Genomic DNA, 27,330 nt, shown 5'->3' with positions numbered 1-27,330 from the left:
CCCGGCATTCCGTGTTCGCATGAGTGTCTGAAGCACAGTCCTCCCACTTGTCTTGAGATGCCCTTAAGTTTAGGGACTTCGTATCCCGGCAGGCCATGCACGCCAATCCCTATTGTAGTCAAGCGCAAGCCTGTCAGTAGGCTTTCGGGACATGTAGTTTCGAGCGAGTAACGGGAGCTGGGACTACACGTCCCGGAAGCGGCTGCGGCATTCGTGCGTCCCGTGACGCCGCCGCCGCCGCTCAAGTGAAGATGGCGGACGAGGAGGTGGAGAGTCCGCAGAGGAACGGGGAGGGCCCGCTGGTGCCCACTGGGGGAATGGGTGGCGGGGGCCCTCGCGTAGTCCGCATCCTGAAGTCGGACTCGGGATACGGCTTCAATGTGCGCGGGCAGGTGAGCGAAGGGGGCCAGCTGCGGAGCATTGGCGGAGAGCTGTACGCGCCCCTCCAGCACGTCAGTGCTGTCCTGCCAGGGGGTGCTGCCGACCGCGCCGGTGTCAGGCGAGGGGACCGGATCCTGGAGGTGTAAGTACCGGAGAACCCGCGGGCTGTCCTTTTCACTGTACTATGTTTAACCCACCCGAGGGCTGCTGGGTTTTTCCGGATGGTGGTGGGGCAGGATGGGGGTCTCTTGTCCCCTCAGAGCAGCCCCAGAACTGCTGCTGGAATGCTACGCACCCCTTCCCAAATTATAGGGAAAGTGCTTGACTCTGGAGGTGCAAGAATGGGAGATGGCAGCGCCTGTAGTGCAACCTTAAAGTTCCCCCAGTACTGCCTGTTATTACTACACAGCAGAGATGTAAGGGGAAGACCTCTTCGTTATAGCTCATATAAGTGGGGGATCCTGGAGTCATAAGTCCGGAGATGACCGACCCATGGAAATATAGAAGTGTAGGTGCTTGCTATTTTGAGTGCTCCTGAGAAGCGCTGGTACTCTCGCATTGAACGTATTGCAGCAGTAATGGGAAGTGCATGGACTTCCCCTTTCAAATGAAGGAAATGCGGATACTCTGCTCCTGCTCTTTCAAAGCACTGGCCAGTTCTGTTACAACGCCACTGAAAAATGAGTGAACTCACATAGAGCTCGCTGGTCTGCTGACCTACGGTTACAGTGCCTTGTGCCCTGGTACTCCCCAGTCTTCATCGGCTCATTCTGTTCTATGCTACAGTAGTATTGTGTCCAAAAGTCCTTCTTGTACTGTGTGTTCCCTCTGCAATGAACCACACCAATACTGTACTTCCTTGTATTGTTGTGCTACTAACCACTGCCTGTCTCCTTCCCTACTGACCCCTTAACACCTTGCAGTTCAAGATATAGGACAGCTAAACCAAATTGCTAAGAGAGCACACAACCCTTGTGCTCCCATATATTATTATTATTATTTTTTTTTTTTTTTTTTTTTTTTGTTCTGGCTAGTTTGACCCTGACAAATGGCACTGGTGGGGCAAGTTATTTTAAGCCTGTGACTGTTGGCATCAGTAGCAAGCCAGAGGTGATCCAGACCAGATACCCGGGCAGGCGCTGTCCCCAGTGCTAATTTTTAAAATAAGTGCTAGGATGCCACTGCGGCTTGCACCACCAGCATTTCCAGTAACTGTAACAACACAACCACGACACTCCTACAACTGTGATAGTTCAGACCATTCCGGTTTATCAAAGTTATCTGAATGGCTTGGGTGTCGGGTATTAACCATTTTACTGTGGATTGAATTAATAAATAACTTGAGCTTATTTCTAAACTATACATTCAGTATCATTATGTGGTGCACTGTCGTAAGTGCTGTGTTGACAGTTAAGTGCTGGTGCCGAGCACCGGAAACTACCGGCTGAAATTAAGCACTAGGTGTCCCCGATTTGGTGGATTCTGCACGTTTGTAGTATGGCTAACCTACAAAAAAAGAAGTTTGTGCCACTGGGAGCAGAGAAATTATCCAGTGCCTTGGAAACTTTTATTGGTTCAGTTGACTATTTTGTTACAGCTTGCATGCTCTGGAAACCTATTGATTTTTATATAATCCTATGAGGTGCATTTCTCGAGCGCATTATCACCCCCCCCCCCCCCCCCAGTGTTTCTTGGCTCTATTGACAATATATTATTGATACTCAACAAAGTGGTTCCCATGTTGTCAACCTTTTTTGCATGAAAACCTGAGTGAATCTGCCAGGATTTGAACCTCCGCCCATGAGTTCAAACACAGATCCCTGATTGGATGCATTAGGCCACTGACCCAGATTGGCTGTTTAGGTAGCTCACACACAAACGGAATTGTCTCTTGATATTTACAAAACAGTGGTTTTGCTGTCTTTCTCAATGTTATTTGTGTTATTGACTTAAGACAGTGGTTCCTAACCTTTTGACATCTCTGGACCCCCACTTTATCATTACTCGAATCCGGGGACCCCCACTGAATTATTATTGGAATTGTGGGACCCCCTACTCAGTCATTACTGAAAGCTGGTGACTTAATCTGTTAATATTATTTGATTTTCTAAGCAGTCGCGGACCCCCAGGGGTCCCCGGACCACAGGTTGGGAGCCACTGTCTTAAGACATTGTCATTCTTGGGGTACATACTTATGACCAGCAGGCAAGTAAGAAATCCAGTGCTCTTCCTTAGCATATGCTTCTACTTTAATTGACCATAGAGTTTGTGATTGCTGTGTGAATTTTTGATTTGTATCTACCACTGAAAGCATGACTGTACAGTAAAACTTGCATGCTTGGCTAGGTGGTCACCCCTAACTCCAGTCCGATGCACTGATGGCACCACACTCCGAAGACTTGATTTGCAGTCAAATTGTGTATTGGGATCCCAATCCTGCCAGTCCCTATTGGTATACTTGTTGCGGGTTGGATGAGATGCTATATTCCATACCAGCAGGGCAGATAAAGTGGTGCAGTGGCAGTGGCAGCAGACATTCCCTCTTTTGTCACTGTTCTTCAACAAATGGGTAAAGGAATAACCAACACTTTTTAAAAACCCTGCATCTGTCAGAGGTTTTTCCAACGAGAAGCTTGTGAGCTACTCATAACTCTCCAACTACCTGCATATTGCTCTGTGCATCCCAGCCTACTAAGTTTTAAGCTTTTGTTTAGTTGCATTAATGTCTACAGACATTGCAAGTCTGTAATCACAATGAAAAGATGCGTATTTTCAGAGCTCATTAGCTGTGTTTTTTTTGGGGGGGGGAGAAAAATATCTGAAAGTACAAAATATAGCTAAAGAAGATATGAGTGGTAAATCATGTGGTGTTGGTGAGACTTATAACTAACATCATTACCTTGATGCCACGGGCATTTCAGCTACAGCAGTTATGTATTACCTATGTAGAGGCATTTAAAACTGACACTTTTTTTTTACTTTACAATTAATTGGCAGTCCAGCCTGATGCGTTGAGGTTATCCCTGCTACGAAACTTGCAAACGGTGGCTACAAATGAAACCTTTTTGATGTGATCTCTATCCCAACACTAATAATATAAGCTCAGGATGTTTTTCATTGAACTTAAGTAGCTCTTTCCACAGAAAAGGGTGGCAACCCAACTCCTGACCTAGGGCCGCTACAGCCAGTGGCCGCTATTCTCATTCAGTGGAATAAGTACCACATTTTAAGAATTTCTCTTTCCCTCATTTCCCAGTAATTCTTCTCTAATAACGTCCCATTGGCCCCTAATGAGTGTGTGAGAGGTGTTCCACCTAGCGAGTGCACATTCTAATTAACTCTTTATCACTTCTGCTGTGTGTGTTTGTGTGTGTGCGTATATAGATATATATCATAATCTTTGTAGTCTTACAGATCAGACACAGTCTGTTTTGCTGCGACACTGCCTGATCTGGCATATTCCCTCTTCTGTAATTGTTCGTCTCTTCTGAGGGGCAGCCTGACAGCTTGGACATTGGTTTGAGCTGGTTAGCTTGCCCGAAAAAACCTTCAAGTTTGTGTTGCTCCACTTTTCACACCTAAACTGATGAGTATACGTGTCCCCCAAGTTCTTATTTTGAGTATCCAACCCTTCTGTTGGCATTCCTGTCCTCCTGCTCCTCCCCCAGCAGTTTGTTACTATTCCAGGCACCGCTCATATTGTGTGGCCTGAGCAAAACTCAAGAAGGAATTGCACACTGTAGCCCACAGCACAAAACATCCATTCATGATATTTGCGGCTAAAAATAATACTTTTCAGTTCACCACATATGAACTCTTCACTGATTTGCAGGGATTGGTCCTTACAGTGAAATTCATGTGGAACTGTAAAAAACATTGTGAAATGTTTGTTACCCAGTTCGAAGCGTCCATAAACTAATCTTGCCATACCCAGACGTGAATCAGAAAAGGAATTATTTTGGGCCACAACTGAAGTGGTGCGCAACTAGGCTGCCCTCTGCTCGCATGTCCTGTCTCTCCCCTCTGCCACCTTCATTGCAGTAGACTACAGTATCCACCTTTACTGTCTCAAGTAAGTAGCACTGGGTTAGCATCAGGCTTGCAAATGCTACAAATCCGTCACATTAGAAAATCAAATAAAAAATAGATCTAGACACCTCCACTTCCCTCCAGGCCCTCTCCCCTTTTGAAGTCTGTGTTAAACCATTTGTGGAGCTTCTCATATCCCGCAATTTCTCCTTGTTTGTTGGCCACATAGAAATTGAGAAAAATCAGTTCTTAAAAATATATAATGGTTTCAGAATGTAGAATTATGGATGGTGCAAAACGGTCTAAAACTCAGCTGCTTAAATGCAAGATACTAGTTCTGGGTCCATCCTGCCTACTTTATATTAAAAAAAAAAAAAAAACTCTTCCGCTCCTACCGCACAGTTTTTGAAGGCACAGCACCCATCAAAGCCAAGGTAAGGACCCAGACACATGTTGTGCATAATGCTGCCTAAACACCTACATTTAAACTGTTGTGAATTCTACCTTCTAGAAACTGGAATTCTCCTAAAAATAATAGGCTTCATTCCTCCCGAAAGTCTTATGTAATGGTAGTGAGCACTATGGGTTATCCATTTGAAACACGAACATTTTGACAGGACGCTGATCATAGCAGCATTTTACAAGGTGCATAGACACTTGGCAGTTTGGATCGTAACATATAGACATGTGTTCAACACACATGAGAGAACACAGTTAACTTTCTCTCTGACTGCAGCTTTGGTATATCTACCTACATCCTTTAAAATCTTTAGACCACAAAACCTAGCAATACAATTACTTTTTGGGATAAAACACCAGTGTTAAGTCTAAGAAGACTTAATTGGTTGTAGTCTTCTGGAGATTTTGCAGTGCTAGAGTACAGAAAGAGGCTGTGCTGTACATCATAATATGTCATGAGTGTCCTTTGAATCTTCCTTGCATGGAGAGTTGTGGTCAGCGTATTCATTTGGATGTCTTTGTAAAAGTCTTAAGATAGTGGTCCATAACCCTCCTCTAATTGTCTCAACTCACTTGAACACTTGGAATCAGTTTGGTCTGTATAAAGTACACTCAGCAACTTCAGTTCAACATTAATTTTCCCGTGCTGCTCATTTCTCTGCTTTGCCCCCAGCCCCCTTCGCGGTATGCCTCTGCAAAATTTCCTTCTGTTTATTTTCAACTTTGTGGAAACAAAAAGGATATTTTACTTACATAGTTGTTTTTTTCTAGTGAAAAATGGCTTGTTTTCATGTCATACTTTAACCGCCGCCCTCCCAATATCATTTAATTTCTTTACTCATCTCGTTTTTGGTCTGTCCTATTTCTTGGTTAATCTTTCTATTAATCCAGCAAATTCACTGGACTATCAGTCCATATTTCCTTCAGCAGTTTGTATGCCTGCCGCAAGAATTCATTGTTACTTCAATGATGGATTCTACTGTGGCTTCAGGAAGAGTGTCTGGAGAAAGGGCCTGCAATCCGACTTAGTTATTGAGAGCTAAACCTTCCATCAAAGCAATGCATGGTTTGTGAATTAAAGTGAGGCATTGTTTTTTTTTTTTGTTCTTCTGTGAAGAAAATATGGTGACTTCCGGTTTGATTAATGAGGAACACATTACTTGAACTTCCATAAGCAATCATCCTTAATAATGCCCCATTGGGCTACCTCTACCAACAATATGACTCTACAAATAAATGGTGCTCAAATAGCTTCCGTTTGACGTGTCAGTGTGTGTGTGTGTGTATATATATATATATATATATATATATATATATATATATATAGGATGTACGACGTGTCGTTTTAATCACCTCTGGAAAGTGTATTGTACTCTTCTGAGTCGCTGATTCAGCCATTTGTGCCTCTCCATCACAAGTTGGTGCAGCCTCGCCAGACTGATGGGGTGATAGTAAACTGAATGCGCTCAACAGATGTACATAGGGACTATAAACCAACTTGGGTCCTAAACCACCCAGACCCAAACAACTACTAACCACAATAGTGGTTTGCAGTGGTTTTGTAACCAATGTGTATGTATCAACCTCTAGAGGGCCGGGGAATGCATTCTCTGAAACAGAGGCAATGCTAATTTTTTTTTTTTTTTTTTTTGGTGTGCATGGTCTCCGATTTTTACATTTTTGTTCCTCCTACCCAGCATAAAGCATACGGTTAAGGGGCTGTCCTCTTCAGCCAGTGGTTGAGTGAAATTGCTGTAGCCTTGCACTATGTGCACTTACACAGAAATATTAGTTCCATGATGACCTGAAAGTGTGCACATGCCTTATGACATTACTGGGGGGGCTGTCATTTCGTATGCATGCAGGTGTCGCCATGCATGCGTACACATGCAGAGTAATGCAGGTGGAACTTTTTTTAAATATAGTAACCATTACAAGATGGTCGTCATCGCTAGGAGTGGACAAATATAGAATGGAATTTTAAGCAAATGTAATTTTTGAAAATAGAGCAGCCAGGCAGCAAATGGCAGCTGCAGAGCCACTGGGGAAAAATAACAAACACAATTGGGAAGGGTTGGGGAGAGCAGGTGAGCTGTAATTGAGGAGTTTGAGGTGTGGGTGAAGAGGAATCCTAGTTGGGGAAATAAAAGGCGCGCCAGGGGTAGGGCAGCACATGGGGGAGAGGACAAGAAAATACACCCACTTTCCCGTAGTGCTCAAAGGGAAACAATAGTTTCCCCAGTAGGCGGGATCTGAGACATCCCACACAAAGGATTGTAAGAAGCTATGCTCTGTGGGAGGGCCAAACACAAAAAGAGAAAGACAAGCCATCAAATAAGGTGCCAGCAAATGAGTGACAGGAAAGCTTTTGTAGTTTGACACGAGCAGTCTTTCAACAAGACTGCTTAGAGCTGTCTGTAGGCGAGGCCTAAAACATGTGTAACGTAGCCAGATATCAAGAGGTGAACGAAAACAAATGCTTATTGTTTTATTTTGTGTATTGTATTTAAAAAAAAAAAAAAAGAAAAATAGAAACTGAAAACATATTGATTTCTTTCCGACATGTTGTATTCGCTTCTGTGGGCTTGAACCATGCCCATCACATCACTTACATTTGTTCCTGGGCTTGCCTTTGAAAAATCCTTGTATATTGTTGGTAAATGCTTTACGTTTGTCTTGCCTTAAATCGGTTTTGTTCCTGCTTGGGGACAGACCGTTTTACATGGATAATTACACAGTTGCTGATATGTATTACTGTAAGTAAACTACTTTTTTCTTTTGTTTCTCTCCTTCGCGCTCATGGCAGCCATGACGATTTGAATCTGCTTGCACTGCCGTCCCCAGGAGAAAGAGCATTAGGTGGTTTTTGGCGCATAGGGGCATCAAACTGGCATCAGGCACGGAGTGCATAGTACTCAACTCCATCGGAGTGCACATTGCTGAATCTCACTGGCTCCACTTATCCTTTTATCTCTCCGAGGTCGATAACTTGTATGACATACAATTGAGTTAAACATCTGTTTGCGTTTTATAACACCAAGAAACTACTCAGAATGGGCTCTTCGGCCAGCCTGTTATGTTAACTGTGATTTGGGCACAAGCGAAAGGATGTACCAGTTGATGGGGACACTCACCCATCAGACTACACTGCACGTATCGCCATCCATGATCTAGTCCTATGGCCTGAGCTCAGAGAGACCTATGCACCCGGCTGAGAATGTCAGGGTGTCACTGCAGTGTGTTGCAGGCATTCTCGGTCCCACTGCCTGGCATGTCAAGCAAGCAGAAGGGGCCTCGAGAGAGGGGCAGCAAGCGTAGTTCTTTCTACTGCAGGGCTTTTTCTCTTCTACAAACATCTCTCATCAAACAGTGCCATCTCCTGTCTGCAGCGCGCGCTCTCTTGCAGTTTCCTGTCTCATGCACTGCTGGGATTTACACAACGCTCATGCTTCTCTCCAGAAGATTTCTTCGCTCATATAGTGCTAAACTCTCTCTTCTGCAGTAACGACTCTCACCTAGAGCGCGCTGTCTTGTGCAGTACTTGGGATGCCAAGTCCCCCATGGAGCACTATTTCTCTTTACAGTGTAGTCCTTTTGTGCGGTGCTTTGGCCTCCCACTCTCTTTTGCATTGTTGTTTATTCCTCCTCCAGCACTATTACTCCCTCCTGCATAATCTAGGTTTTAACTTTTAACCTTGTGCCCTACCACAAAAGCTGTAAATGCAATAAATAAATGCTATCTCAGGCTTGCATACATTTTAAATGTGACCCTACTTCGGATGTTCTTAATCCGAAACGAAGTTCTTTATTACCACAAAGCCAATGCCTCAAAGACAAAACAAACAAAAAAAACCTCTTATTTACTAGTACCGGCCCTTTCATTAGAAATGTTAAACGTCTCAGTGAGTCCAGTTGGCAGGCACCAGGCATGTTATTTTTGGACTTTATGGCGGAGGGTGTTAAAGGTATGTCACACTACATGCAGGATCTTGCACACCTGCCCAAACTGTAGTGCTCCCGATCAGTGAACGTGGCACTTCCTATGGTGCGACACTAAGGCTGTGAAAATCAAATGTAGGCCTTCGTGTTACTATGGAGATCACTGTTCACACGTGTTACGTTACACCGGCTTGTATTAATGTATAGGTCTCTGTACACCATTGCACAGTGGTTTCTCTGCAAACCAGTAACACAATTAGTGGACACAAATGTGTCTTCCTGTGAGAGTTACAATACGCATACATATATTTCTGTGCAACCCCCGTGCATGCTTGTCTTAAGACGACTATACATATTTGTGTTATTGTTTATTTATGCACCCCTCCATCCGTTATTACTGTTCAATTCTAAACAAATGTTAATCTACACACACACACTCTGTGCAGACCTTCATACACACTTGTGAATGTAGGGGCACTTGTATCACTGTATATATCGTGTAAATGTCCACACATTTGTGTTACTTTGAAAATTGTGTAATCGTACACACTTACATTACTGTGCAGACCACTGTCCAGTTATTTTGTGCACACACTTGTATTACTGTACATACCTGTTACTGAACACAAACCATTTTCATATGGAGACCACTTTGTGGTGCAGATGTTACTATACACATGCTTGTGCTCATTATTCACAGCACTGTGCATGCTTGTGTTACGACGAAGCTGACTAAACATAATTGCTATTGTACAGCCCCTTGTATCGCTGTACAGATCACGATACTTATCTGTATTATGTGCTGACCTTTGCATTACAGTGCAAACCACTCAAAACACCTATGTTATTGAATACAAACCGTTGTCTTGTGGAGGCCACTGTAGACAACTTTGTGAAATACGTCTGCATAAACAGTAACATGAAGACATTTGTTATTGTGCAGACCAAAGTGCACTCTCTTACTTCATTCACTTGTCTTATTGTGCAGACTGCTGAATAAGTGCTTACGGTACTCCCCACCCACTTGTGTTACAGTGCAAACATTTGTGCTTAGTTTTATTTCTAGAAATGCTCATGTTGCGCCTTTGAAGACCACAGTAATTTTTTTTTTTTTTTTTTTTTTTTTTTTTTTACTCCGCAGCACAATGCGTACATTTGTTATTCCATACACATTTCAGGTACTGTACACCTATTTGTGATATGTGCAAACCACTGGACGTGTCTTATTAAATACAAATATGTGCTTTTGTGAAAGCCATTGTACATAATTATGTTGCACTACACACTTGTGTTACTGTTTACACATCGAGAGTGAGATCCATTTTCATTTTTTGCTGCAGATAGAGGCAGAAGGTAAATGGAAGTGCTTTAGTTATTCACAGGGCCGCTGAAATTGTGTCAGGAAAAGACCAAATTATGAGCCAGGGATTACCAATTTGTAACAAAAGTCCAGTTATCAATTTAGCACGCCAATAGCTCTAACTCAAGCAAATGCAGGACCTATTGCATTGCAAATGCTTGTTAATTGTAGCACAAACTTAACTGAGAGGCATTCCACCGCAGAAGACAACAAAACAAAGGAACTGAAAAATAGCACAAGGAGCATCAGGGAAAGCAATCTTTTGTGCTGCATAATCCATTACATCAATTGAGGATCACGCGTGCTCCTTCCATACATTGATTACAAGAATGTGGAATGGATGGGCCAGGCAGCCCTACCTTTAGGAATAGAAGGCTTGTTCCTGGGGTCTCCAGTTCGAGGTAAATATGTAGCCAGAGTTGGGCTAGCTAGCCCTATCCAGAGGGAATTGGGAAGGCTTTTGTGCTTTTGAGATGTTCGGGCAAGGGACGGATTGGACGGACATAGGGATCCTTCTGTGACGGAAAAGCCTGAGAGGCTTCTCTGGGGTGGGGTCTCGTGGGCCTTTCTATGTAAAGAAAAGGACAGACTGTATGCCCCGGGTAAGGGAGTACTTAGCAGGGGAAGCATGCTCTGTATTGGTTAATTCATACCACAGGCGAAGTCCGCCCCACTGCCAGAGCACCCTGTGCGGACACCATTGACGTCTTGTACGGTGCTATCACCAGACACGGAGCTGAATCTGCCATTTTAGAAAAGCCCCCGCAGACCGGTTGTTGAGTTGCCATAAAGTTTGTGTGTTATCCGCACACTATTTGGAGCCTTGCTTGCCTTCACTCAGAACCTATCCCCGTATCGCACCGTGAAACCCCCCTTCCCCTGCACTGGCCCCTTGTGTCCTCTCCGCCCACTGAATCATAGATTTTGTTTACAAAGCGATTGAGATGCTCATTTCTGTTTTTTAACTCAGGAAAGCGTGTTATCGAACAGGGAAAAAACGCTGGACGCGGCTTCACTTCCTCTCCAGTGCGGGGGCCTCCCATCGCTGCATCCATACTCCGAGGTCGGCGTAGCCGTCTATTTTTGTCTCTCTTCGTCCGAGTTTCGTCATAAGCCGTTTTTCATACCCTCCCATGTTTCAATTTTTCGGAATGGGTTTTTGTTCGAAGTACAAGTGTTCAGGTTTTATTGTTATGGCGCCTGTAACCACTAATCTCCTCACGAGGTCGGTTGTCAGATCTCATGCCGTGCTCTTGCTGTGTATTTCAGGCTGATTCAAAATCATGTTTTCATGAAGTTTCGCGAAACTGTTCATTTTGGCCAGTTATCGTGGTTGATTAAGAGGGGCCTGCCTAGCTCTTATGCCTGAACACCTCTTGTCGCTGTTTCTATTGTGTACTTTGGGTAAAAAGCAAGGTTCTTGAATTTGGTTCTTAATTTAGCTGTTATTTCTAGCTAAGTTACGGATTTCTCATGAGAGCGCTGCAGCTGTGATCAACAGACCGCCAAAGTGGCAACTAATTTGTCCTGCAAGCTCAGCCAGGGCGACGGTATACAGCATTGTGTTCTTGAAGTTTGAAAATGAAGCTTTTATGTCAAAATCTCCATCGGCTTTAGATTCTGCACAAATCTGTTCCACGATATATACATATACAATATTGAATACAAATTCGTATAAAGGTGATTTGTGGGAAAATCCTAAAGTTCCGTTTAAAAAGGGCCACTTACACACTCCATAGAATGTACTGTTTATAAACCGAGCTGCCAGCTGGCGAGCAGAGCAAGGAATGCATCCTTGGAGGCTTAAATTAGCTCTGGGCCTTTGCAGCCAGAACAGTTGTCTGTGAGTACCACAGCCCGAGACTCCATGAATGGCTAGGAGAACTGTTCAGCTTCATCTTTGCTTTAGCCAACAAGGTCTGTGCTAGGTAGGCCTTCTGGTCGCATCAAGTGGAAGCAGTTGAATGGCATATAATGCGTACTGCATTACGTTAGGTGCATAATCTGCAAAGCTCAACCGACGCTATAGATCGAGCCGTCAGAGTTTTAGGTTCGTTCTTGTAGTGAAGTTCCTTGTCATTGTTGTCTAAAGTGGGGGCCACCAGAACCTGACCGAGTTTCAGGATATTCACATGATAAACTTTTCTGTGCATTGGAATGGTGTGAATAGTGATTTAACCTGAAAATATGGCCTGGATTTAATGTTGGTTGGCTGTTTACGGGCATCCCTTCAGTACTTACACAATGTTTACTTATTGTATGGGACGGGTGGGCCAGCTTGGTGATTATATAGTCAGGCATGGAATGGTTTAAACTAAATGTTATAAACCTGTGAAACTCCACTTTTCTGCCTCCGTTGCAGTAGGATGCTAGAAAAGCCTTACTGGTTTTGCTACAACCTGCTTTTGGCGCAGTCCTACTTTGTGACTGCCACCTCGCTGGGAAGTGGTAAGTAGCAGCTGCCTTCGTTTCCTGCGGGCGGATGTGCTTCCCGGTATGTGGACTATATTTGGAGACTGTTCTTTTTTTAAATGACTGGATTTTCATGAGCAGGTCCAGGGATTCCATCGAAGTTGTGCCTCTCTGCTTTGGTGGGACCTAAAATTAAAATAAAACAACAACACTTGTGAAGTGCGTTCTGGTCATGTAATCTCTGACTTTCTCGAAAACTGGGGTACTTTTTAATTAGTGTCTAATGTACTGATCACGTAACATACAGTAAAGACCAGTGTTCATTTTAGATTACAAGACTGGATTGTTTATTATGATTTGTAATTGTCATAAATTCAGTTATATGTTGCCAGTTTTCCTTAGCATGTAGAGAAAATATTGAGGTACTTGCTTGTAAGTCTTGCTCTGAACTTGATGACCTTAGGGTGGGAATGGCATCCACCTCCAATTCAGCATGTTATGGAACCTAATTACTTCCTTTAAGTCCATAGCATGTAAACCTCTTAAATACCGTTAGCCAGGGCTTTACTATGAACTCTCAGACAAACGCAGTGTTAAAAGGGTCTACATTACAAACGCCATGACATACTTATAAAGGGGCTTCAGATTGTGCGCCATGTGACAAATGCATCCTGAAAGGATGCTACATTGTAAACTCTGACAAATTAGATGGGGTGGGGGTTAGCACAGAGGTCGGTTTTTATTTGCTGCAGTGAATACATGAAGTCTAGGGGATGGCTAAACATTAATGTAGGGAGTGTTATTGTTACACCCCATAAACGTCTAGGTGAGTCCGCAAGTCGTGAGACAAGGAGGCAGTGTGCAAACACGAACAGACTGTCACTGTGGGGCAGGCAGGAGAGTGGGAACGAGTGGTGATTGGCATCTCTTCCTTTTCATTGGAATGCCGCCTCACTGATGCTCGCCCCTGGGCCAGCAAGAGACCTCCCTTTCTTCCCTTTGGAGGAGGTAAGGGAAGGGATTAGACCGGACCAAAGGCATCTCAGTTTGATAGTAAATGGGCCAATGAAATGACCATAGGACGTTTCCCTTGTGACATCCAGTAAGCAGTGAGGCCCCTGCGATGTTACTCTACAGATACGATCTAGAGTTAACCCTCAAATTGCTGTACACACTGTTACTGGTAACTTGGCATTGGCTCTCTCACTTGCCTCCTCTCCATTCTAGATGTGTACTGTTGTTATAAAGAGGTATCCTAGTCATAAATATTTCAAGAACAACCATGCCTTCTCTAGAGTTAAGTAGGCATAGCTAATGGCGTGTCGTAATGGCACGGTTAATAGCAGAGGGTCTTTTGACAGATTAAGAAACAAAACATTTTTAGTTTTGCTTTCCTTAGAGAAAACAATGTAGCCCGGTGGGCTGTTGGTTAATAAACATGTATGCCCCTTGTACAAATCCAGGGGGAACCAAACAAAGTGAATTTCCAAGGAGAGAACGCCCTCTGTTTATACTCTGGCCTCCCTTGCAGTTTTTTCTGCCGGTGAGTCATGTTGATATTTCCTGTACAGTTAGTGTAAAATTCGTATAAATCTTTTTAAATAGCGTGGTTTTTAAGCGGCTTTTGTTTACGTGCTTGGAAAGGACTGTGAAGAGGAGCGTCTGGTTCTATTGCAGTTTGAGATGGGAGATCGGCATGGCCATTAGTGGGCTATGGCTGATTTCACCAAGGAAACGGCTCTTAAAAAACACAGCCCAAATAGGCTGGGCTGCTAAGTGCATGACAAGACAGACTGGGTACATTCAAAGTTTGGGTGAAGATGCCCCTTAATGAGTGGTATTTTACTAAGACTTTGAAGGGACCGTCAGTGACTAAAGAAAGCCTAGTCTCCCATTGACAGTTTCCCACATCACTACAGGCATGTTGAGTTCTGCCTGCTGTAAGTGGTTCAGTGAAGTTTTAAGTGCAAATTACATCAGTGTTCAGTGCTCTGTCAAGTAGAATAGGTGTGATTAGAGTCAGACGAGGTGTGCTCAACAGTGTGTTATGGCGCTTGCAGTCTTTCATATCAAACGTGGAAGTCAAGTGTTGGTCCCAAATGAGTCCTCCATGTATTCTGGTACTTGCAGTCTTTCACTTTACTTTTATGTACTTGATTTTGAATATTTGGCATTATTTTACGAGTATGCAATCTCATGGTTTAAAAAACATATATATATTTTTTTCCATTGGTATTAGGAGACGCTTTTCCTTTCAGCAGTAGCTGTGTGCCATAAACGCATCAAACAGTACTGCCCAAATACATTGTCAGCAACAGGGTTGCGTCTGCTTTGATACAGACCACCTGACCTTGGCTGCCCATAAAATGTTTGAAGGGATAGATGCACTTAGATGAGGCATTGCCAATATTCAGGAGTGGGTCCCAGGGAGTTCTCTGGAGATCAAAAAAAATACTTCAGGAAGTTTCTTACATTCAGTATTGTACTGACTTTATAATTGAGAAACGTAGCAAATGCTAATTTAAAAGACTGCATGTACCAGAATGCACCTTTCACAATGAATACATTAGAAAGAATTCAGTGCACACACGTTCACATCTATTGGCACTAACTGACATATCAAACATTCGTCGGGCTGCCAATTCATGCACACAAGTGAGCCATATAATTAGAAACAACCATGCACCCTTTGGTAACACGAGTAATGATAAAGTCCTACCGCCCTCCCTGACGCAAAGTACATGCAGCAACAATACCTGTACAAACCTCATATGCTATAGCACCATAAAGGGGTCATGCATTAAACCTGCGAATAATCCGTATAAGCGCTAGATTGATTGAATCCCACTGCCTGAGAAGTGACTAAGCCCAGAACCGTGGAAAATGCATCTCTAAACAGCTGTGGTGCTATGCAGCCATACTACCTGCACTAATGTGTATTACAAACGTTAGTGACATATAAATAAAGTCCAGCAAAGATCTTTCAGACAGGACCATGCCTCTAACACAACTAAAAGTACTGAAGCAGCCGTCACCTGGGCATGAGGCATGCCATTCTTCACCAGTGCAATCAGACTTCAAATTGCAGATGAATATGGCAGGGAAGTGGCATATCCTTGCTCTACCGATGTCACCGTGGTTCATCAACTCGTCGGTGCCAGCTCTTTTTATAACACACCCTAGTCTGCCTCTGCAGCCAGTTAAGGTTGTCCTCCTGGAAGTTTATTTAAAAAAAATCCAGTTTGCGATTCTATTGTGAATGATTGGATTGAAAATGCACTTTACCTACTGCAGTATGTTACTTCCCAAGTGGTTTTGGCCTTTTGCTTCCTCCTGGAACAAGAAAGTCACAATGTATTTTTGCTAGCCGTGTGATCTAGAGCGAGCAGCTCTCCAAAACCCCATGTCCATCTCAGTACTCTTGTGGTCTGTCCTGAAGTTTTCTGCAAAAACAGGTACGAACAATGACTGGACAGATGTCACATTCTTATCATTGGGTTTGAAACATAGTGTCTGATCGCGTTCTGGCACTGTTCTGTCGTTTAAAATGCTAAGTCCTAGAAGAAGTTTAGTAGATTACAAACATTGCCGTTGTAAGTAAAACTTTACTAATGTTCTTTGGGACATTGTCGGGAGTGTGAATAAGTAGGCAACTACAATATAATACATTGTGAGAGACCAGCTTTAAAACTACTTAATTTAGCATAGGCAAATGTACTAAGTGAACAAACTTGAATCCGTACAAAGGCTTTTATGACCAGACAGTGAAGGACTCTTATAGCTGTGGCCAACGTAACTTGTAACGCCTGGAATCCTTCACTTTGTGCAGTTGCCTAATCTGCTGTTTCTTGTTTGGAAAGATTCCACTCTCACCACTTGTGTTATTGAAGTTCTAGTGTTTCGCCTGGGAGAGGCTTATGACTGATTGATGTGACTTTGCCGTAATCTCTGCTCTACGATGGTCTGTCTCTCTGTTTGTCATTAGGACAAAGCCCAGGTGACCCAGCTGCTCAGAAGGTTCGAACTATCCTGCTGCTGCGCGGATCCTCGTCTTGGTCGCTAATGAAGCCTCTGGTCGGGGGGTAGCTCACTCATTGAGGGGGGAGGGGGGAGGGGGTGAATCTGAAACTTGCCAACTAAAAAACAGTTTGCTGAATGCTGGAGGGATGAGATAGCCAAGGTTTGGGGTGGACTGTTCCCATGAGGAAGAGGGTCCTGATTAATAAAATTGAACAATTTAAAACCTCTTAGTTAAATGAGGAAGATGAGAACAACCAACAAAGACATATTAGACCCGACTCGGACCCCGAGACCCAAAACTCCAGCCAAGAATGCATTTATTTGGGTAACACTCCGAGCACCCCCCTTAAGCTAAGCCCATGCTTTTGATTTGAGATCCTTGATTTCCAGAACCAGGGAGTACTTGATGCGCGGGTGCCGTCTGTGCATTTTGTAGTCTGCAGGATTAAGCGTGTGGTGATGGCTCAATCCTACCTTACTGCTGTGCACCTGCCTCTTGTGCAGGAGAGTCTGTAAATATCCAGCTACTTCTCTCACTCCTTTAATCCCTCAGGTTAATGGGAAGGAAGTATATTTATTTCTACTGCCTGCCAATCTCCTCAGTACTGTAGCGTCTTCCCATTTAGGCTCCACTTCTAATTTGTCTTGCGGAGACGTACAGAGATATCAGTGTATGCACTTTGAGCTACCAGATCCAAACATAATTCCAAAATCAAAAATACAAGTTGTCACAAGCTTTTTTTTTTTTTTTTTTTTTTTTTGTCCCGATCGTCTGTGGCTTCTTTTTTGTGATGTGACAAAAGTGCTAAGCTCCACGTCCTTAAACATTGCTTAAACATTGTTCCACTTTGCTGTTGAAGAAGTGCAGTTCTGATGAGGGAAGGAAAGTTTCCTTTGAACTCTGCGGGCTGGAGATATACATTGTATCTTTCCACAGAAGACTTCGCTTAAGGTGGTTGTTACATATTCTTTTGGTGCGAAGTGGTTGTATAGTTACTAAGTTTCTATTTTGGTGAAATTGTAACTTTGAAGGATGCTCCCAACCAGTATGAGATTAAAGGCTGGATTGTGACCAACTCCCAGTCATTTTCCCAAGAGAACAGCTTGCAAGAAGGCCTGATTGTCTCACATACTGCTAACGCTCCAATGACAATGGGTATGTGGTCTGTTACCCACTTTTTAGACTTTTTCATTTTGATATGAAGTTAGTATGATATGTACTTGGAAGGAACTTCAGCTAACCTCCTTCATCAATTGGTCTGTTATATTTTCAATCCCATTTTGCTTCCATCTGCCAAAGCATTGGACATGGGCAGTAGGGCATCCCACTTGAAAATGTGGTCCTTTTCCTCTGTGAGTGACTACATTTACCCAGAGAGAAAGTAGTCCCTTTCAATGCTAGGGACTAGTGGGCTTTTCTGGACCTGAAAACATTGTTTTACTTATTTTAAATCTTGAGAAGACTTGGCAGTGTACAGAAACTGCGTCTGTGCCCTTGTTATTTCTTAGTCTTTCAACCAAACCTATGAGAGTGTCTTAGTGTCCCAGTTATCGGAATGGCAGTCTTATATTGTTAGTGTGTGTAACATCCTCCTCTCTGTGTTGGCATAGTCCTTTTCCTAGTATTGCTCCCCGTTTATGGGAGAGATGTTCTGTCTCACTCAATATTCTGTGTTTGGCACATTTCCTTTCGGCCCTTGTTCGTATGTTGATGGGCTCCCAGCACTCTGTTTCAGACGGATGAATGTGAGGGTCTTCTTCATTTCTGTCCCTAATGCATATATTCGCCTGCAGAGACCAGCTTTGGAAAAAGTTAAATGTAGATTTGCACGTTTAGTGGTATAATTGCTCAGCAAGTGTTGTGGTTCTCGCTTGATGTAAAGGAATAGGAACTTATACTTGAAAAAATTGAGCTGTTTGTATATAGCTTAGTGAGCCATAGGAGTATGCTGTTTATTTCATGAGTGAAAGTGTCCTTTTTAAGTGCTGTGTGCGTTTTTAGGGATCAAACTCGATGGCTTTTGTGCTGTCTTGTGTGCAGAAAGTTGTGACTTGGCTGCCTATTCAGTTGTTGTGGGTACAGATGACTTGTGTGGATTTTTAACATTTTGGTTATGTACTCGTCTGGCTTGGGTTTAAGAATTCAGAGGGTTGGAAAAGATTTGAGGTACGAATCCAAGCCTTAAGGTGAGCCTAATGGATTTGTATTTGTCTTGTATTTCTTGCATCAGGGAATCACATTAGATGTCTCTACTGATAGTTGATTAAGGCAACAGACAATAGAATGAAATCTTGGTCCAGCCCTCATTTATAGAGGGGAGGAAAAAAACACCTTTACGTTTTCTAATTTGTCTGCCTCTCTGGTGTAGTGGCTTATCGATATTTATTTAATGTCTAAGGTTCTTTGACGCAAAGTACGGATCTGAAAAGACACAAAGGCGCAGTAAAGCAGGTTATGCAAGATGCTGTGAATTCAAAGGAGCAGAAACAAGTTTAAACGCAGTAGGATTTGAAGAGGAAGAATACAAGTTGAGTCAAGGGCTCTAGACCGTTTCGAGAGTGTTGCCTAGATATTCAGGTTATTTATTTAAGACAGTAGTGACAGTATACTTAAGAAAAGAACAGCAGGCAAAGTGGTGTAGTTTAGGGTAGTGAGCAGTGACATTTTGGAGCTGATTTAGATCAAGACATTGAGGAGGAAAACGAGTAGAGACAACTTTATGGGAAATTATTGTAGATTATTTATACAGCGCTTACTACCTTGGTGAGGCGTTGAAGCGATGTTTGGCAAGTAACATGGTTGTTAGATTACTTATCAGCAATATAGGGTGTTTATTTGCTGACATATGTTGACCTCTTTCAGTTCAATTCATGAGAATGTGAAATATGTGATAATTCCTTGATGGTACTCACTACATGTAATGATTTATCAATTAAAAGGATAAAAGCCAATGCAAGAACTTCTTTAATGTCAACTTAAACAAAGCATAGAAGGGAGGAACAAGAGTAGTTCACAAATTCAGGGCAGAAGTGAATAAAATAGGTCGAGAGAGAAGCTAAAAGTATTGGGAAAGAAAATAATAGTTTTGTAGGATTTTAAAGAGGGAGAAAACTGTAGTAGCAGAGGTGAGATTTCAGGAGAGTTTATCAGAGAAGAGGAAAATCTAATCAGAAAGATTGAGGCTATGAGAAGAAAAGAATGGATGTAGATTCACAATAGGAGCAGACGAGGTACAGAACCGTTGTTTATTTATTGTCATTATTTTACCCAGAAGCTATTCTTAAATTCGGTTTTGGAGCTCTTGGTGGTGATGAAGATTCCCGCAATAAAGTGCAGATGGGTGTCCCTCGACAGAAGGCAAGGAGCAGACATTGTTTGGGGCAGCACAGAGATGGACAGTGTTTGAAGCACCATTTAACACGAGGGACAAAATGTGTGGATTCAATCAATCGCGTACTGCAAGGAGCGTACGATACTGGGGTTTGTCATTGGCAGGTGCCAATGCAGTTGTTCGTCTTAATGGTGCAGTTCACTTTACTTCTCCTGGCCACCACACAATTCCTGCTGTTTTATCTTTACCGGAGAGACATGAGGTAGAAATCCGGTCAGATCAGGTGAGGGTATTTTCCTGTAAAACGTTGATGAAGACCCTTGTAATGTGAAAGAAAAGGTGGTGTATAGAGCAGTGGTAAAAATATTTTTTGCCAACTATGGCATTGTGTGGAGCACAGTGCTCTCTAGTGATGGAGCCTGGCCGTGAAAGACGACAAAGGTCCTTGAATATGGTAGGCACTCTGTGTATTATACACGATTCACTGACCAGTTTGTTGATTAACGTTGCTAGAATTGTAGAAAATCCTGTTACTTGCTAATCTAATAATTTAGCTTTAGCTAAGCAAGTCACACCACACATTCTTGTACTGGGTCATAGCACGTGACAGGAATTTTCAGACTGCAGTCCTTCATGAAAACATGCAACGGTTTGGGTGGCACCTGCCCAATTGATATCTGAAGCCACTTAATGTCACAGTATCATGCTAAATAGATGCACTAGCATAACTATAATTATTATTATTATTAATAATTTTTTTTTTTTTTTTTTTTTGAAAGCGTGAATTACTGTTTCCGAATCTTTTTATTTGACACAATGACAGTGGAAAAACAAAGGGTGTTTTTCTGTTTCTGTTACTTTATGGGGCTTAATCCCTGCACTTGGACCTCTGCAGTATGTACATGCATATCGTATTTCACTCCTATTCTGTTAAGAAAAAATTACCCAAGACGTGTGCCTTTGATTACATGTGGAAAAGCCTGGCCACAGTATATCTAACGTGTGTGATCTTCTGACATGCCCTCATAAATCAGTGGCCAGTCATAAAGCAATATGACGGGGCCATAAATCAATGATGGTGTCATAAATTCTTCTGAGCGTCATAAATCATTGTGAAAGGATCATAAATCGAGTGACTAGTCATAAATCATAAACGGGTGATCATCATCAAATCACATTTGCCTCATGTAAATCCAGTCCTGTCCTTTGAATGCCATCTTCTATGACACCTTTCAGATGTTGAGGCAGTCGTACACACCGCTTTTGTGGGTCATCAAGTTTCAGTTTATTTTTTTTTATTTTTTTCTGATCACGGTGGGTGGGTAGCTTTTTACTGCTGCTAGCCTCAACTCGCTACCTTGTCTGCATTTTTGTTCCCTGGCGTTTAGCGGTCTTGGCTGCGAGTGCTGTGCTCTGCTTACTCCCCCTGTTGGGCTACTCACCCTTCCGTAGGGCATCCCGGATCAGTGGCCTTCCTCCAGCACAGCACCTTGCCGGTGTGCCTCCCTTACCAACAAATATACCCCTTTGTCTGCCACGTGGCATGTGAGGCTCATGTACGCCGGTCTTATTTTGGGGTTTCTGTTTTTTTCCATCTTCTTAGGTGCGGCCTGCCATTGCCATGGCTGCCCACAGGTTAGCCCAGTAGACTTTCAATCCTTCTTATGACAGTTGTACCCCATTGGATACGTATAATTCCAGCTGTCATAGGTTGATCAGGCCATGCCTGAAGCTCTCAAAGCTGTTATCCTTGCAGTGCTTGCGGAGTGCAATATTTCATTTTCTTCTGGAGTTATCCACTGCCCCGTTTGACACTGCCATCCACCATGTTAGCCTGGGGATGATCTCTGACCAAATGATGGAGGTCCTGCCAAAGGACCTCACTGCTTTTTTTAGCCCAAGCCGGATGTCGTGAAGGAGGTCCTTTCATCTCAGCTGTGCAAGGTCTTTGCCTCCCCCACCCCTGTGTATTAGGAAGATGTCAGGGTACCTGGTAGCTGTTGCCTGTAGCTTGCCTGCTGTTGCCGATAGTTGTTTCATCTCATCCCCTGGTAGCCCCACCACCTGATGCTCATGGCTTCTGGCTCACACACCTGTCTGCTGCTGCTGTGGGTCCACCATGTCTGCATCCTGTAAATGAATGAGTGCCCGACCACCCAGACTGTTATGTGCGAGGCCCCTGTCAAGGCAACAAGCACATCTGTCATTTTCCTTGCAGTGCGGCCCGCTTGTGTGGCCACATTAGCTGAGGCCTCACATAAGGTCTATCTATGTTGGAATGCCACCCGCCCAGTTCGTTGATTCCGGTGTCGGTATCCCATGCTATGTTGCCTTTGTTGCTGCCCCTCTTCTGAAAGAGTGGGATCCAAATGCTTAGGGTGGGAGGTCCACCTGGCCCAAGGCTTTAAGCATGACCACTGAGAACTGAAATCTGCTTAGTGAGTCCCCATTCCTGTGCTTGAAAAGCGGGCCGCACTGCCATGTAATTGTGGAGGCAACGCATGGGGCAGTATCTAGGTTCCCCTGCAGTGTAGTTGCTCCCAGGGCCCCTTGCCTAGCTGTTCTGATTTAAACCTTCTTAGGAGCAACTCCACCCTAGCCACAACTGGCCTGACATCTGCTGCTTGCAGGCATGCTGAGCCTGTGTCCTTCTCTGGGAGTATTGAAAATGCTGTTGCGAAAGTGGCTTTAAACAAGGAAACCTGAAAAGGGACACTTGCCACCCTTTGAGTCCATCACCTGGATCACTTTCCTAAATCTATGGGTCACCTTTCATCCTGTTTCTTCCCTTCTGGCCCTTCATGGCTGCCATGATGTAATGAGAGGCTGTGTAACCCACTTCTGAGGTCAGTTTAGAGAAGTGGGCCACTGTCGCCAGGTGGGCATGTGCCCAGGATTTTTATTTCTTTTCTTCTGCCAATATGCCTATTCAGTGACATGTTTCACCACCCTAGCCATAGCTCCTGGGTCTCCTAGTGACTGCAGTCCCCTCCATCTACATCACGGTGCTTACATATTTGTCATATTGTCTTGCTGTGGGCGAGTGCTTGCCCGTTTATAACTGAGCAGTCTATTCCGCAAGCTCCCAAAAACTCTGGAAAATGAGTCATCCTTTGTTGTTTGCTGTCCTCTTTGCTGGATTCCCCTGGTCACCAGGATGGCTGCAGTGGCGGATCTGTACGCCCAAGCCCTCTTAGTGACCCCTTTCTTTGGTACCTTGCTCTCTGTTCTCTGGTGCTTTTTTGGTCTTGGTAACGCATCCAGGTCAGTGTTGTTATTTTCGGAATTCACTGTGGTGCCTGATGACCGGTTATCATGCCGCCTGCAGGAACCATCGTCTGGCTCCTCGCCCAGCTTGTGGCGCAGCCAATCCTTTCCATGTTTCTTGGTTGATATTCTCATCAGGAACAGCATCTCCTCAACTTCATTGGGCTGCTTGCCTTGTCCTTGGTTCTCCATGTTCCCTGCCTGTGCGGCTGGGATTGGAGGGCCTGAGTTGAGTCACGTGTGGTGAGCTGTCCCCAGCCCAACTGGTCTGCCTCTAGTTGCCTCAGCTCGTCGCTGGGTCGGGTTGCCTCCGCATTCTGTCGCCGACCCACCTCTTACTGTCGGCAGCCCCCACTGCGCTGATTGACTGCATTGTTGGGAAAACCAAACTGGGTTGTGTGTGTATGTCAGCTGTCCTAGGCTTCCTTCCTTATTGATCGTTTCGTGCAGTTTTTTGCACGTTGGGGTAGTTGTGTGAGGTTAACTTCTTCCAATGCTCTCTACTCTGTAATCGACAGAGTAAGCGGGTGCAGCTGCTTTAAATTTGTGTGCTCAAAGCTCAGTTTGCATTGCGCAGGGCTTCTCACTGTGTGTGTGCAGACACCCTGTGGCAGAAAAATCAAAGTGAGGTGTCCTCTTTTTAATTGCTATCCCCCTAGGCCGCTGTGCCAAACTTTAGATGCCTCTCTTAAAATGTTATCTCCTGGGGCCATCGTGCATGTGTTCGTGCTCCTGGAGGCAGGCATTCAGAGTTGCGCAGCCTTAAAATAGATCTCACTCCTGCGCTGAATCACGGGCCTGTAATTAAGTTCCCTTTAGGGGAGATCACTTCCTTCTTTACGGGTGGGGTGGAGTCTCCGCGTCCTTTTTCTCCGGCCTGTAGCTTCTTTGGCTGGTGCCGCTACAAGGTTGCACAGGCAGAGTAGCATCTTTGCTTGTAGAGTTCCACCTTCCGTGGTGGTGATGAAAAGATGGTGGTGTTGCTCTGGGGGTTCTTTGTGTCACTGCGCGGAATTGCACTGCAGCAGTCCTCTGCCTGCAACAAGTGCTTGCTACTCGGCCACGGCAGTGATGTCGCTGGACCCAAATCGCTGCTGAAAGCGAGAATGTGCTGATGAGTTGGTCTTCCTCGGCCTAGATGGTCGATCGGATGACATTGTGCACTTTATTCTCCATAGTTTTCCTCTCAATTTTTCCTGCACGCTGCCCCTGCTTCCTGAATGTAATCTAAGCAGGGGCAGCGCCGACCTAATAACCACCCTGTCCCTCATGAGGTGCTTTAGCATGTCCCCCCCCAATTGGGTTGTTTGAAACATTACCTGAGCCCCCATTGGCCCAGCCTTTTACTCGTCAACCTTGGCGTGCTTATTACAGCCTGGGGGGGTAGGGGATGCAGGCCCCCCCCCCCCTACCTTTGTTGTTGAGCCTGCCACGGCGGCCCAAACACGTCCTTATGGGTCCCTGGCTGTTATGACGCCGGCCTGTGAGCCCCCCCTTCTGGAACAGCCTGTGCTAATTCACTTCTTTGGTGTTCCCGACTCTCAAGGGGACTCCGCACAGTGGTGTAATAGCAGAAGTCTATCTACAGTCCCGTCTGACATATGTTCTGTCTGCTGAGGGCCGGCAGTGACCAGAGGCTGAGGTGAGTTTTCCAGGCTGTACTGACATGACTCAGAGCTAGAGTCATCATTTACTGTTTGAGGGGTAGGAAAGCCACCAGTGACAGGACACACTATTACTTTTTCCATATTTGAGCAAAACAGAAGGCTTAAGGACGAGTGATGAGTGGATGGCAGAACGCCAGATAGTTAATTTTTGAGTGTTTGTTCAGAGAAGTTGAGGATAATTTATTTAATTGGGTCATGGGAATGAGAACTAGAGGGTGGTGTAGGTGTTTGCAGGGCCCATGATACTGATGATTATTCGTGCACATGCAGCATTGGTCCCACAACAGGTTTGCCCATGGTCTGTATAGCTCTCCCATGACTCATCGTTCAGTGTAGAGTTGAGTTCCAAGTGACAATTTGCCCCTCACCCGTGTCAGTTTGAGGTCAGTCAGCGGAAAAGATACCTCTTATTTTGGTACCCATCAATAATTCTACAGATGAAATATATCATAGGGAGTAAGAAACAAACGCGCAGAATTTTAACAGTTCAGTGTTAGAAACGTGTACAGGATATTAAGAATGGTTCTTAATGAAAACACTTTGTGTTTCATTTAAATTTAAGTGTTTTAGGTCTGTAGTACCACAGCGAAACATCTGTTTATATTGTTGTATGGCTTTTTTTGTGTTCCGTAGTTGGTTTGTAAAAGCTCTCATGCTGCTCTGCTCATCTGGTTAAAGGCTCTTTACGCAATTGTCCCTCTAAGTGTAGTTGTTGCTACATCAAATCTTTTTTTGCAGTGTGACTGAATAGATTCGCTCATTTTCCAGGCCTTCGTGGCTGCTGATTGGATTGTGACATACTCGTTTTGTGTAAGATTAAGACAAAATAGTTCTTTTTTTCAACTGGAACGTTTCTTGTTTTGTAGCATTTATATGTTAACCACTGTTTCAGTCAACAAGTAACAACTTTGCCAGCCTGAGAGTTGTGGTTGAATTCGGCATGTCAGCTACATTCCTTGAGTGGAGGCCAAACAAATAGCAAAGTACTGAGATTCTTGGTTGTAGGTTATCTAAATCTTTTGAATTACTTTAAAATCTACACAGCTTTCTTCCATGTACAAAATGTTGAATTATTTCTTTAGCTGACTCAGTGTTGTCAAGCCGTTGCAAGATTTAACCAGCTTTATGCTATAAATATCAAAATGGTCGGCCCAGTGGTTGGTGAATAACTCATGAACTACAGCCACGTATCAGTTGTTTTATTTCTTCACTAAGCCTGTTGCTCAGCATTGGAGAGGCATTGGCCTGTTGATGTGGGTTGTGGGTATAGTTTCCAATTGAGCAGTTGCTAGGTATGTGTTTTTCTCAGTTATGAATTTAATAAGTTGGCTGCTTTTGTACAGTTGCTTTATTCGAAGCTACGCTAGTTAGCTCTTCTAAAAAGGGTTGTGGTGTCTGGGTTTCCTTTTTTGTGTAGTGATACTTTGTTTTGATTAGTGGACTACGTTGGGTTGTATCTTTAAAGAATTGAACTTTTCTATAGGCAGTAACTGATTGATGATTCTTAACACAATTCACTTAATTTGATCACATATCATTACTCTGCCAAAGAAGAACTTCAATTGTAATGCATGGATCGTCTTGCATCCATTTCATTGCACCGTGCTTTGACCCTCTTTACCCAAATCGTTTTCATCATCTTGCTGAGTTAGTCATTTATTTGTGTAAGCTGACTATTCAGCACATGCTGCAGCCGGAAGTGATCCTGCTGATGTCCTCTGTCGGTTAGTAATAAAAATGTAACACTTGATTACACTTTCTGACACAGGCGCCTTTTGCACCTCCTTACCCTATACTGCCAGTCCACTTCCCCCCCTGCTTAGAACCCCGCTAAACCCCACCCTCACTTAAGTTGTAAACTCTTACCCTTGCTGCCTTGCATTTGCTACTATCCTCTCCATCCTGCTCCCGCCCCCATTTCACCTCATGCGGGGCCTGCGGAGAACAGCAAAGCCATTGACAGATCTGTTATACCAACACCCACATGACTGGCGCCACCCTGCCATTAGAACAAAGTTATTATTTGGTTTCCGTTTTCACTTTGGTTGCAGTCAGTCCCCTCTTTAGAGATCAGCCGGGTTGGATCATCATCTTCTTCTTATTGGGAATCATCCCATTCTTTTCCCTACCTGCAGCAGTACACTAACCAAGCGTCCTTGTCTTAATAAAGAAAAAACAAAGAGCAGAGGTTAATATTCTATTTCATTTAGGGCTACCATTTGTTGGAAGATGGTAAATACTAGCAACATGTGTTTTTTTTTTTTTTTTTTTTTTTTTTTTTAAATGAACGTCCTAATGTTTGAATCATCCACAGCATGCGTCCAAGGGTCCAACCACGGCCTCCCTTTTAAAGGTGAATTTGCACTGCTTGCGAGCAATAGCTTCAGATTCATAGTCTGACAAGTCATGTCATTCTCAGGGGTACTGCATTGGTGCCTGGTTACATATACCCACTATGCCCATA

The 27,330-nt window shown here is 43.9% G+C and overlaps 1 protein-coding gene across 2 annotated transcripts in view; it reads left to right on the top strand.

Moving 5' to 3' along the window:
* Positions 1 to 225: 225 nt before the first annotated feature.
* SNX27 (sorting nexin 27) overlaps positions 226 to 27,330 on the top strand; it is a 159,754-nt gene continuing 132,649 nt past the window's right edge. For both annotated transcript variants that reach the window (XM_069218325.1, XM_069218326.1), the window contains exon 1: positions 226 to 523. In XM_069218325.1, coding sequence (XP_069074426.1) covers positions 252 to 523 — 272 coding nt within the window. In that variant the 5' untranslated portion in view covers positions 226 to 251. The remainder of the gene's footprint in view (positions 524 to 27,330) is intronic.

Source organism: Pleurodeles waltl, chromosome 12, assembly GCF_031143425.1.
Source record: "Pleurodeles waltl isolate 20211129_DDA chromosome 12, aPleWal1.hap1.20221129, whole genome shotgun sequence".
NCBI lineage: Eukaryota > Metazoa > Chordata > Amphibia > Caudata > Salamandridae > Pleurodeles > Pleurodeles waltl.
The sequence above is the reverse complement of the archived record's forward strand: the minus strand, read 5'-3'. Positions and strand labels throughout refer to the sequence as shown.